The sequence below is a fragment of the Crinia signifera genome, chromosome 2 (assembly GCF_055691185.1).
Source record: "Crinia signifera chromosome 2, ASM5569118v1, whole genome shotgun sequence".
NCBI classification, from domain to species: Eukaryota; Metazoa; Chordata; class Amphibia; order Anura; family Myobatrachidae; genus Crinia; species Crinia signifera.
The window spans coordinates 97688854-97702739 of NC_139218.1; the positions used below are offsets into that span (position 1 = coordinate 97688854).

Sequence of the window (13886 nt, forward strand, 5' to 3'; positions counted from 1 at the left end):
AGCACTCCCTTCAGGTATTGCAGCAGAGGATATAGGTATACATTAATCTGCATCCTAATATTTGTTAGTGCTTATCCATACCTCTTGATGATTGTTAATATTAGACCTATCTGAAAAAGTTCATAGAAGTATGAGGTGATCTCTAATATCCATAACTAGTCATAAGGCCCGTCCGACAGGAATTTTTTTTATGCTTATGCAATCCTTGTTCCACCTGCCCTTCTCAACCATAGCAGAATAGAAGCTGCTGCAGCAGCCAGATAAAGTCTCCAACTATCCACCTTCACTTCACAACCACAGCAGGGCAGAAGCTGCTGCAGCAGCCAGAGTAAAGGTGGCCATACACACGCAGATTTATCTGCAGATCTGTCTGGTTGGAACAAAAACATGGTTATGGATGAGAGCAAATGACAGTTGACCATTTGCTTGGAAATGCTGGAAAACTGACAAACTGTCACTCATCCATAACCATGTTTTTGTTCCAACCAGCCAGATCTGAAGATAAATCTTACTAGTGTATGGGCACCTTAAGTCTTCAACTATTCACCCTCCCTTCCCAACCACAACAGGGCAGAAGCTGCTGCAGCAGGTCTCCACCTAGCCACCTACCTTACCCAACCACAACAGGGCAGAAGCTGCTGCAGCAGGCACCACAAGTCTCCAACTATCCACCTACCCTTCCCAATCACAGCAGGGCAGAAGCTGCTGCACCAGCCAGAGCAAGTCTTCAACTATTCACCCTCCCTTCCCAACCACAACAGGGCAGAAGCTGCTGCAGCAGGTCTCCACCTTGCTTCCTACCCTTCCCAACTACAGCAGGACAGAAGCTGCTGCAGCAGGACTCCAATTTACAGAAGTGGGTACATTGCTCATTATAATACACATGAGTGGTGACATCTGATCTCCCCATTTATACAGGTTACACATATATCAACATCATTTGTGTATCATTATGTTTATGCCATAACATTTATCTATGTGTATAAGTCTTATTCGCAAAATATTCTTGTTAGCTCAGATGTTACCAGTGCTAAATGTGTTTGTCAGTTAAAGCCTTCTCCTTTAGGCTTGTTAGACTGTGGACTCATAACATGTATCTTTACTGCTTTCGTCAATATTTATAGCACATTTTAATAAAAAAAGAACATCAGGAGACTCAGCTACAGAAATACTGGCGGTACTTTTCTAAATATTTAAATATAATAGATTAATAAACATGTATGATATATGTAAGTCGTTCATGGACTGCAGTACGTTAGTAATATCGACACTGTCCATTGATGAATTATTGAGTAGTGCTAACAGCGTAGGGTCTCCACTGGTGATGTGACATCTGTCAGCAAAGATGTTACCACACTTGTCTTCCTTTTTTTCGGGTGATATACAAAAAATCATGATTAATTAATAATAATATAAAGATATTATGTCATTGACAAGTATAGTTCAGTTATAATCCTAACTGCATAACCTTTTGATTTAAGGCTGCATGATTGTAAAAGAGAAAGGCATAGCAGGGAATTCAGTACAATGGCCATGTAGCATCTATGGAATGATTAGGCTGAAGAACGTCACAAGCGGTATTTAATGTCTTCACATCTCTATGATAGCATTAGACATATTTGTGTCCCAAAATAGGGATAGGATGTTGCTATGGGCAACCAATGAGATTATATATATTATTTTCTACAAGGTGCTAAATAAATAATAAGTAGATTCTGATTGGTTGCTATGTGCAGCATCCCATCTTCAATAGAACTCCCATCTTCTTAAATAAACCCCACAGACAGTAAGGTGCATAGCCAGACAACACAGTGATGTCCACCACACCTGCATTAAATTCTCTCTTTATGTCTCAGCAATGACAACTTGTTAGTGCTGTGCTAATAATCCGCACGCCACAGACCCCATAGATACTGTACCACATACTGTACTCACTGTTACATTTTCTGGTGTAAAAGTACCATGGGTGATATCCCCAGCTCAACAGATTGCTTTTTGAAGAATTGCTGTAAATGTATATGATTTTTTATATATTTCTATATTACAGTTATAAGATTGTACCAAAATAACACCTATTATTTAACTTTTTCTTTTGTACCAAAGCAGATGATTGAATTCTGTTTGTGTTTTGCAGATCCCATCTGGTTTATTCATTCCTAGCATAGCAGTTGGCGCCATCGCCGGACGTATAGTTGGAGTTGGAGTAGAGCAACTAGCTTATCACCACCATGACTGGATTATCTTTAGCGGCTGGTGTAGACCAGGGGCAGATTGTGTTACCCCAGGGCTGTACGCCATGGTGGGAGCTGCAGCTTGCTTAGGTACAGTAATGTACAATATACTGTAGTGATTGTATTGATTAGAGTTCATTTAAAGAACAGCGTTTTTCATAACAGCATTTGAGTACTTACGGTTATTACATGTTCTACCATTATGGTGGGCAGCTTGCATTTCCTGTATTAAAAATAAGGTTTCCAGAATAATTTACCAATAGCAGCAGCTCCTCCACACCACGTTATTAAATAATAAAATACAAGGACTGTTGCTACTTCCTGGGCCTTGTGCAAATCAGTACTTGCAACAATGGCGGCAGGTGCAATCACACATGAATTGACCCCCAGTAAGTGCACGTTACTACTACCTGCTATCACTCTCTGTTATGACTCCTCCATCTATTAAATGTTACAGAAGTGTAAATTGAATATTGCAAATGGTCAAAAAAGAAGCTATAAAATTATCAAATCAGCCCCAAACAGCAAAACTGAGATTCTTATTATTATAAGCATTTTCTCATACATCAATATGTTAATGTATATATGACATCCTTTTATCTTGGCGTATTTCATCGGCATATACAATAATAAGTCTGTGCACTTCGATTTTTCATAAACCTTATCATCCATGTCCAGTACTTGTTAAAACAAGGTAACTCCAGCACATGTTTTGTTTTTGTTAATTATTCTGCACGATTAAAACTAACTTTATTTTTCTGCCTTATAAATTGTATAATATTAAAGACAATGTATACTCAATGCAGTGCGTAATTAATATCTACATTTTACAGTAAAATAAAATGCTTTCATTATAGGTGGTGTTACTAGGATGACTGTTTCCCTGGTTGTTATCATGTTTGAGTTGACGGGTGGACTAGAGTACATCGTACCACTGATGGCAGCTGCAGTAACAAGTAAATGGGTAGCTGATGCATTTGGAAAAGAAGGAATATATGAAGCACACATACATTTAAATGGCTACCCATTTCTTGATGTAAAGGATGAGTTCACCCACAGAACACTGGCAACAGATGTCATGAGGCCTCGGCGTGGTGAGCCACCACTCTCTGTTCTTACACAGGACAATTTGACAGTAGAAGATGTGGAGACTCTAATCAAAGACACAGATTATAATGGTTTCCCTGTTGTGGTATCCAGAGACTCGGAACGTCTAATTGGCTTTGCCCAAAGGAGAGAACTCATCATTGCCATAAGTAAGTTGTGGAAGGAGTTGATGTGCTGCATTGCCTTACGTCTTGGCTGTGAAGCAGTAGTGGAGGTAGCTCTGCCAATGCAGGATGCAATTTATGTGTTTAGTAGTATTAGGGTTTTTCAATCTTTGATTAATCTTGCCTTCAGTTTATTTGAGAGTTAGTTGTAGTGCTGAATAAGATCCATATTTTAGTATATTTAAGTATCAGAAATTATATAATGTATGCAAATGTACAGACATGAGTTTCAGATGATAATGTAGAGCTAATATATTCTAGTGAAGATCCACCACACATTCGTGGCGAGTCCTGAGTGATGTCAGGTTGGATTATAAATAAAGAAAATCTGGTACAGATTAAACAGTACATACTGTAGGTCATGTGTCTTCAACCTGTGGCCCTCCAGATGTTGTGAAACTACATGTTCCAGCATGCACTGCCACATTTTTTCCTATAAGCATGCCAAATCTGTCAGGGCATGCTGGGAAATGTAGTTCCACAACATCTGGAGGGCCACAGGTTGAAGACCTGTGCTGTAGGTCATAGTGATGGCTAACCTTGACACTCCAGATGTTGTTGAACTGCACATCCCAGCATGCCCTGCTACAGTTTTGCTATTTGGCCATGCAAAAAATGATGTAGGGCATGCTGGGATGTGTATTTTAACAACAGCTGGAGTGTCACGGTTAGCCATCACTACTGTAGGTATTCTCAATAGTCAGTATTCAGTGAAGAACATTAGGAGAACTATTAATAGTGAATACATCAAAGTCAGGGTACAGAGAGATGTTTATCTACCCATATATGTATTTCTCAAATCATCTCCCAGGTTTACTACTAATGTTCCAAATGTTTAGACTCCACAATCAGCAAGTCTTTAGCTTATTGGTTAATGACTGTCACAAAATATGACCTGTAAATTACCTGTTTACTCCTGTCATCTGCTGTTTCCATACCTGCTCTCAGGCTAAGGATTCTACTTACTGTTATCTTGAATATATTGGGGTAGATGTATGAACGGAGGAGAAGTGAACCAGAGGAGAATTGGCCCATGGCAACCAATCAGCACTGAAGTAACTTCTGTAATTTGCATACTATAAATTATACAGAGCAGCTGATTGGTTGCCATGGGGCTCTTCTCCTCTGGCTCACTGCTTCATACATATACCCGATTACCTTGTCTGCTCTTCAGTCTTGTGGTGCTATTATTATCTCCAGGATTTGTGTGTGCAGTACTTGCTAATTGTTTTGAAAATCTTTCCTTTGAGAAATCAGCATAACTGAAGACCACTGAAACTATGAACTATTCCAGTAAAGAGACTGGCACAAGTGTTGATACTTATTCTGCCCTAGACATGCTCTGTATAGTCTCTTGGATCACATCAGGTTACATTGCATACCGCGATTGAAACCAATCAAAGAGAGAGAAAAAAATTAGACCAAATATTTCAACTGTTTTTCATATTTAACACAATTTTATAAACATACATGTGAAAGCAGTTGATCCCAGTCAGGCTGCGAAGGTCACTGCCAGGAAGTGCTTTTTCTGTGTTTTCTTCAGAAGTCTCTTTAATCAGACAATTTTACTATTCACAACTGCATGAAGTCTGTTTGCATAAAAGGCCACCACAGGGGACTGAAATGTATCACTTTCATTGCAGTAAAGTGTTCTTTATGACATGTTGACAGTCAAAACTAGATAGAGACATTCTGGTAAAGTTGTTAGTTTTGATACTTTGCCACACCAGAGCCATGGTGCTCTCTGCTTGGTGATTGTATGCCATGCTTTAGTTATTTAGCTCATGTGGATTTCCCCCAGGTGCTTCTACAGTGCAGATGTACTGCTATAAACAATATTATCCCTAAATGTTTGTCTTTGTGGTAGAGAAGCCCACGTCTATGAGAGCTTATCATCTGCTCTCCTTTACAATCTCCCCTTATAGAAGGGGTTCAGTGGCGGTTTTTACCTATGGGCTGCAGGGCTGCAGCCCCCCCCCCAGGTAAAATCTGCCACTGTAGTGAAGCCAGATGTAGTCTGTGAGACTGCACTGGCTTCACTGTGACTGGCAGTGACTTCCTATTGGATGTCCGACCTTCCATTCACCAAGGCAGTCCCATTGTGAGGTGTACCCTCCCTTCGGGACGCCTTTGTGCGGGCTGCCAGGCAAAATCGGCAATTGCGCACGCGCAGGTCCCGATGCCTGTAATTTATATTGTACAGGTGCCGGGACCAAGATTCCTTCTATGGACTGTTGCCGAAGCAGCCCATAGAAGCTGGCCGCATGCGCAGTACATATGTTTGTATTGCGCATGCGCCAGTCACGGCGCCTGCAATCATGGGACAAGCGCCGGGGATGGGAGGAGAGCATCGGCGGCGGTGGAGGTGGCGGCGACCAGAAGGGCAGCTCCCCTCACCCTAAAAGGTAGGAGCCGCCACTGATGGGGTTCCCAATCTTTTTCTAATCACGGCACCACAGAGTATCACAGTTTTTCCACGGCACCTCTAGGCCCCAAAAAATATATATAAAATTAAGTAGGTTGTGTTTATATGTGCTTCTTAGGTTCAGTTATATGTTAAAGGGCAGGATTTGCTTCTGATTGTACACATATTTTATGATTGGCAGCCACCAGCACTGTATATACTATTTGAATTGGTCCTGGACCACCAACTCGTGGCACCCCTGAAAGTGTCCCGAGGCAACCCAGGAACCACTGCCTTATAGCATCCTTACCATCAACATTTTCTCATTCTCCAAAGCCTGCTGCCTTGGTAACTTTTCCTTTTGCTTTATTCCTCATACCTTATCACTTCATTGTCTTTTGTATCCACCTTTGAAAATTTGCTACAATATGTCATTCTAAAGCCCCATACATACTACACGACGGGGGACTGTGGACAATATAGTTAATCATATCGGCCACAGGTGGCTGATATTGTCCATACACACTGACCAATATTGGACGCCGATATAATTCAGTGACATCACCGGGGCCCACTAATGATGCAGGTTGCTTGGCTATATTGCCAAATTGACCTGCATATTTGGAAGATATCAATGATCGTTAATGATGTGAGGGAGCAGGCTTAGTTAGCGATATTGAGTGTACACTCACGATGTTGTGAACAGTATCGTTCAAAAGCCCCTCTCTGATTCTCTGATCATCTCCCACATCAACTACTGCAATTTCTTTCTATCTGCATTCCACTCCCCTGTCTATAATCCTCTCTTAAGGCTACACATCTGCAATTTCTTGCATATTAGTGATATTGAGAGCTCGTCTCTATACATGTAACATTTTAATCTTCAGACCTATTTATATACTAACCAGTTTAGTCCCTAAGCAGTAATAATTGAAAGCCTGCTTCCTAACAGAAGTAACAGACATTTGTAAATCAGGAAACAAATTGACTTCGCTCCTTGTACAGATGGTGGGCTGAGAAGCTTCACGGTATCATTGTCCTTGTCTGGATGAGCAAAAAAAATGCAATCATTGATGCTTAATCACTGATATTCTTCACATCTGCTGCTATATCAATTAAAACATTGAAAAAAAGGCTAATTTCTTTACCTGGTCCTCAGTGGCGTAACTATAAATTTTGCTCCCCCCTGCCAAAAAGTTTGTGGTGCCCCCCCCCCCAGGCTCCTCTCCAGTGTGTTTCCCCAGTGTGTGACGTGATGATGCCACACGCATAATGGAGAAGCTGAAGCAGGAGAGAGGAAGAGAGACCAGCATACACTGCTGCTTCCCTTGACTCCGACGCATCCCAGGCCGCCTTAGCACGCCCATCCGCTTGCCCATCCTCTACACAGTAGCCAATAGCCGGCTCTGTACAGTAAATTGAATCAGTGGGGGGATTTGTCATCTCTGCCATGGCCACACCCGCCCTGTGGCTGACTCACCTCCAGTGCTCAGGCAGTGGGCAGCAGCAGGCAGCAGCATGTCAGTGCGTCGATCGGGTGCCGGCACCCACACAGACCCCACTGCTGCTTGTTCCCCCAAGCGGCAGCTGGGGCTGCCTTACAGTAGTTACGCCACTGCTGGTCCTCTATAAAATTCTTTGAAGACTGTTATAAACTATCAGCATTTAAATTGTGGTTATGGATATGATGCTGGCAGTTTTTATATATATATATATATATATATATATATATATATATATATATATACAAGACAGGAACAGAGTGCGCTAAAAGGTGCAAGTACACAACTTTTTACACAATATAAAAATTTAATAAAAGCCAACAACACGGCTCGAAAAAAATACAGTGATGATACAGTCATGTATTGGAATCAATTTTGACAGAATGTGTGGTAATTCAATACAACAGCAGGTCCAACGCGTTTCGTCACCCACGTGACTTCCTCAGGGGCAATCGAAGACTTGATTATCAAGGCTGTAATTGTTCTAAAAATAACAATATAGTGTATCAGAAACAACACACACAGAGAAAGATATATATATCTCATTTAAGCTGGAGAAAAGTTCGAAAGGAGGAGGAGGACAAATGGAGAAGAGAAAAATTGAAAACCAATATAGCAATACTGCCTACAAACAATATATATATCATCATCACTGCCATATTACATTAACATCATAGGGAATGTATACCCCTTTTTCATAAAAAATTCTGCATAATTAATTCATAAGGTCAATTTAAATTTATAATAATAATAAATATATATATTTAATTAATAGGTGCTATTCCCAATAGAGTTGCTCCCTCCCTCTCTCTCTGTCTCTCTCTCTCTTTCCCCACCACCGCCACCGCACTTCTTTGCCAACGTACCAAGTAAAGAATAATAACCACCAGCACCCTTCTTCACAGCTTTCAATCCATGACAGCGAGGCACCTTCTTATGCTGGGAATAAGGGAACAGTTAGTCATCAGTATCTGTACACATTTGTGGCAGACGCCGCCCCGATGATGTGTTTTTTGTTGGTGACATATTTTATATATAAACTTTCACATTCAGGGCCCTCTCCCCTTGAGTTTTCTTTGCTGGCCCATCTCACACAGGAGCTACTTATCACTGATGCTCATTATCAAAATATAACACTTCCACCTTTAGGTTACTTATGCTGCTCTCACATTGCCTAAACGTTTAAGACCTGGTATTTCAAAACGGTATTTAAAACGGGTCTGAGCCACTAAACCCCTTTCACATTGCCGGTGCAAACCGTTTTAAATAGTATGTAATACCATTTAAGTCCCAAAAACGAAACGGGTAGGGCACTGCTTTTTAACCGTTTAGCAAATACCTGTATTTGTTGAACGGTTAAAGCACCCTGGAGCTTTCACACTGCAACTCTACCTGTTTTAAAAGGTTAAAAAAAATGGCAATTTACCGTTTAAGAGCTGCAGTGTGAAAGGGGTATTAGCTTCAAAACGTGATCAAATAGTGGGTGATAAATAGCCAGCCAATTAGCTCCTAACTACCATGTTACAGGCTGGGTTTGAAAAATCACAAGTAGGAGCTGATTGGCCAGTTGTTTATCACACTCCACTTGATGACTTTTTGAAGCTTGATACATCTGGCCCAATATCCTTTTGGATTTTAACAGAACAGAGTAAAGATAAAATTAATTTGACTTCTTTTGTTATTATATAACCATGTTAGAAAATACATGTTTGTTTTTACAATTTATTTGATAAAATGATGCTCACTGCAAGTTTTTTTTACTTCTAGAAAATGCCAGACAGAGACAAGATGGGGTGGTGAGCAACTCAATAATATATTTCACAGAAGACCCCCCGGAAATTCCAGCTAACAGCCCTCATCCTCTGAAACTGAGACGCATACTTAACCTCAGCCCCTTTACAGTCACTGACCACACACCAATGGAGACCGTGGTGGACATCTTTAGAAAACTCGGACTCAGGCAATGTCTTGTCACTCGGAGTGGGTAAGCATCGCTTTCATTGAAAAAAAAAACAGGGTACTTGTGGACAATCACGGCTCCCACGATGTGCATCGTATAGCAAAAAATTGAATCGCATCGCATGCGATCGCATGCGTTTTTTAACAGAAAAGCATCCAAATGCATTGAAATTAGTATCAAACATGTTCAATGGCCCCCAAATGTCATTTTTGAGGCTGTACCACCCCTACTATCAATGCAAACCCGAAGCGTGGCGAGCGCAGCGGTACGCGTAGTATGACCTTTTCATACCCCCACTATCCTAGTCGGCGTGGAGTTGAGAATAGAAAGTGTGGCGCGCGCAGCGTGTCACCGAGCCCGAAGCGTGGCGAGGGGACACGGATACCTTCACAGGTATACGCGTCCCCTCGTGGGCTTCACAGGTGTCCACTGCGCTCGCCACGCCTTGGGCTCGGTGGCTCGCTGCGCTCGCCACACTTTCTATTCTCAACTCCACGCCGACATGGATAGTGCGGGTAGGAAAAGGTCGTAGGACGCTTACCGCCGCCCCTCCCGGGCTCGCTGCGCTCGCCACGCTTCGGGTTCGCGTTGATAGTGGGGGTGGTACAGCCTCAAAAATGACATTTGGGGGCCATTGAACATGTTTGATACTAATTTCAATGCATTTGGATGCTTTTCTGTTAAAAAAAGGCATGCGATCGCATGCGATGCGATCGCATGCGATTTTGTAAAAAAAATCATTAAAAACTGCAAAAATCGTATCCAATCGCATGCCACTATATATGGCATGCGATGGGAGCCGTGATAATCCACAAGTACCAAAAACAGCATATAATATTGCAGAAAATAAGTTTAAGCAATACAATGTTCCTAAAAAAAAAGGAAAATATAAGGATAGTACAATTTGAATCCATTTTTTTAAATTTAAATAAATAAGCATGTTTATCACCTACAGTAGTAACTTCTGCTGTTGCCATCCTGAGATAACTGGGCAATAGCTGTGAAAGCTATGATTGGCAGGGAGAGGTTTAATATAGAGGAAGAGGCCTTGACTCAAGAAAACACATTTTCCCAGGAAAAATGGCTTTTTATGCCTTTATTAAAATATATAAATGTTCTGGATCAATGCTGTCTGAAATCCTGCTGCGTGGCTCACTATAAAACTATGGAAGACCGCTCAGGCCAGCATAGGCAGATAAAATATTTTTTATCAATTGTGATTTTTAACAATTTAGAGGTAAACGCATTTGTGCTCCGATCATAGAAAGAAACACTGAAGGAACCCATATCTAGTAAGTGCATATTTTAAACTTGATTCATCTGTCCAGCACCTGGTGTAATTCAGAATAACAAGGGCGTAGGATAGCGTGAAGATGGTATAGATATGTACTGTAGCCACAGCAGGTAGCATGATTGACTGGTACTTTCTCCCTCTACTTTATCACCCTCGAATGCGTAGTACATCTCCCCCTATTAGTGTTAAATGCTAAAGTTACATGACTCTTTTTGTATCATAATGTAATAAAGTGTCACATACACAAGAGGGACTTTTGTCTGGTGTTATGAATTTTTAATACAGATGTAATCAAATCTGAATTTAAATCAAAACCTTGGAACAATAGGACACTCTATTACATCATTATTATTGTAAATGCTGAATTTGCATGATGTTAATACTGGCAAGTCACATCTCTACACTATCATATGGCGTATGTATCATACTTGCCTACTTTTAAAAACTAGATTCAGGGAGATTATAGTTGGTGATATAGATTTACATAGCGCCCCATTGAGGGTCATGCTCCACTAAAAGGGCGTGTCTAGTTCCATATATGGAGAGATTGTGAACGTGGCACCTAGAAGTGCGGGTGTATACTGCTACATCTGAGAGGAATCTTTTCAAATGACTTACTGTATATCCAAATGTAGATGAGCCCCAAAGCAGTTAGTAGGGATGTACTAAGCCTTGAAAAGTGATAAAACGGAGAGTGATAACCTCCAACCAATCAGCTCCAAACTGTCATTTTCCAAACCCACCCTGTGACATGACAGATATGAACTGATTGGCTAGCACTTTATCACTCTCCATTTTATCACTTTTCAAGCTTAGTACATCTTAGTCAGTTGCTAGCGATGTCTTTGAGCCGGCCAACAGAAGATATCACTAGCAACCCAGGGCAGTGTCAATGAAGGGTGGAAGGATATGTCGTTCCGTCATTAATATGTGTCGGCTCAATCTCCACTAGTCTAGTTTAAAGGCTATTTGGCCCAACCATCGGGCCTATTGGCCATCGCTCTAGTGTGTAGCTGGCTTCACTGTCATCTTTCAAACACAGCCTGTAAAATGACAGACACTGGTTGGTACTTTATCTCTTTCCACTTTATAATTTTCATAGGGTTTGATAGATCTCCCCTATTGGTACTCTCTGGTGGCTAGTCATTTTCTGATTTACCCCATTCTAAATTCTAGCCCAATCCCTTCAGTATAGTACAGGAAATGGAAGTTCTATTAAAGAGTCCCAGCTGCGGTATGGAGTTTAGAAGACAGGCAGAGTGCGTGTTAGCACTTCCACAGGTTCAGCTGCAGTAAAAAGGGCTGTTCGAGAAGAGGAAATGTTGTTGTGCCTCTGTTAATAGGCAGCTGCCAAATAATTGGTTGCAAAGAGCACAGTATATGGTCACAACAAAATATTTCTACAAAAAAATCTGGATTGGGCAGATCAAATGAAAAACCATGTGTGTTATTGCTATTTTTTATTTATTTAGCTATTTAACTTTATAACAATGAAAAAAAGATTTCTGTCTTTTTTTTTTTGTTGGTTTTTATTTTTTCCTTCACAACCAGGCATGATCTATTGCCATCACAATGCTTGATACATTTGGTACACTAAGACGCCTTTCTCAGCTACAACTTATGGGTTTACTCTCGCTATCAGCTTTAATCACTGAAACGTCTTAATAGACAAACCAGCACAGCTTTGTATTTGCATTTTATTAAATAAAACCCAAAGTGGAGCAATACTTGACATCTTTGACATACACCAGTCAAGTATAGAGCTTTTGCCTGGTTTCTTTCAAAGACCTTTCATAATATCAGAGAGAATAATGTGATTCAGGCCCACCTTTCCAACACACAAGGTCATTTGTCACAACACGTGTGTGTCTGTGTCACCTGCTGCATGGGATGTGTAAAGAAAAATACTTTCCATTACAGCAGTGGTTCTCAAACTGGGGGTCCTGACCTGAAAGTGGGTCGCGACTCCATGTTGCTGACCATCAGGTTGATGACTTCTCTAATCTCTCAGTCAGTGATCCAAGACTTCTGAAAATTAATTTGAATTGTCAGCCTCCTTGCATCATTATGGGCCTCCACAATGCTGCCATGCATGGGCGGATTGCTGACCACAAATGGGTGGCGACCATTCTGCGGTAACTTGCTGGGGTCCTGCAATAATTTTTATTGTCTGACAGGGTCTCATAGCAAAATCATTTGAGAACCTTTGCATTAGAGCATGATATTAATTACATAAAAAAACAAAAAGCTGGTTAAAAAAGGTCTAAAGCCCCATGCACATGGGGCGATTTCAGCATGAATCACAGAGGATATGGACGCTCAGCGACCATATCCCTGTGTGTACGGAGTGACGGTCACAGGGAGCATGCTACATGTTTCTCTCTCCGGCTTTCCGGCGACCAGTGGCTTTCCTTACGCATTTTCATCAGCAGCCATTACTGGTCACTGATGAAAATGGGATACTCAGCAATTTCGTAAATATCGCTCAGCGACCAATCGTTCCATGTGTTTGGAGCTTTAAAGGGTGATTGGTTTCTGATAACTGCAGCTGCCTGTTTAGCTCTTTCTGCCCAAAAAAAGGAAATGTTACATATCAAACAATCCACCTTTAAAGAAAAAAATGATATATATATATATATATATATATGCAAAAGAAAAAGAACAATGCGCTGTAATAACAAGTCCAGAAAAACCTTGCAGTGTCCAACAAATCGTCCAATCCTTCAATTAGGATAGTCTGTAAAGGCACTTAGGATATTGGTCCCAGCTGCTCCGTCTCTCATGGGGCAAATGAACCTGTATCCAGCAGGTAAGAGATTTGTAGAGAAATAAAGACGGGCGCTTCATAGTGCATAAATGTCGTTTTTTTGGAAAATTTATTCAGACATATAAAAACATGAAACATAGGAATGGGTAAACGTACCAACGGTGGCGGTTCTTAATCACCGCGGTCAAACAGCTTATGAGTGGTGCATGCAAGCACCCACAGACTGGAGCCGGTTACCTCCGTTCCCGGACATACAGCAAAACAGCAAGTGGTGGTGTTCTCCTGTGCTAGGCCACGCCCCTACGAAGTTGATACGAAACGCGTAGGGGCGTGGCCTAGCACAGGAGAACACCACCACTTGCTGTTTTGCTGTATGTCCGGGAACGGAGGTAACCGGCTCCAGTCTGTGGCTGCTTGCATGCACCACTCATAAGCTGTTTGACCGCGGTGATTAAGA

The 13886-nt window shown here is 41.3% G+C and overlaps 1 protein-coding gene across 1 annotated transcript in view; it reads left to right on the forward strand.

Moving 5' to 3' along the window:
* Nucleotides 1-13886, forward strand: part of CLCN4 (Cl-/H+ antiporter 4) — a 55324-nt gene that overhangs the window by 38321 nt on the left and 3117 nt on the right. Inside the window, exons 11-13 of the mRNA XM_083172592.1 lie at nucleotides 2135-2321; nucleotides 3089-3487; nucleotides 9176-9392. Coding sequence (XP_083028718.1) covers nucleotides 2135-2321; nucleotides 3089-3487; nucleotides 9176-9392 — 803 coding nt within the window. The remainder of the gene's footprint in view (nucleotides 1-2134; nucleotides 2322-3088; nucleotides 3488-9175; nucleotides 9393-13886) is intronic.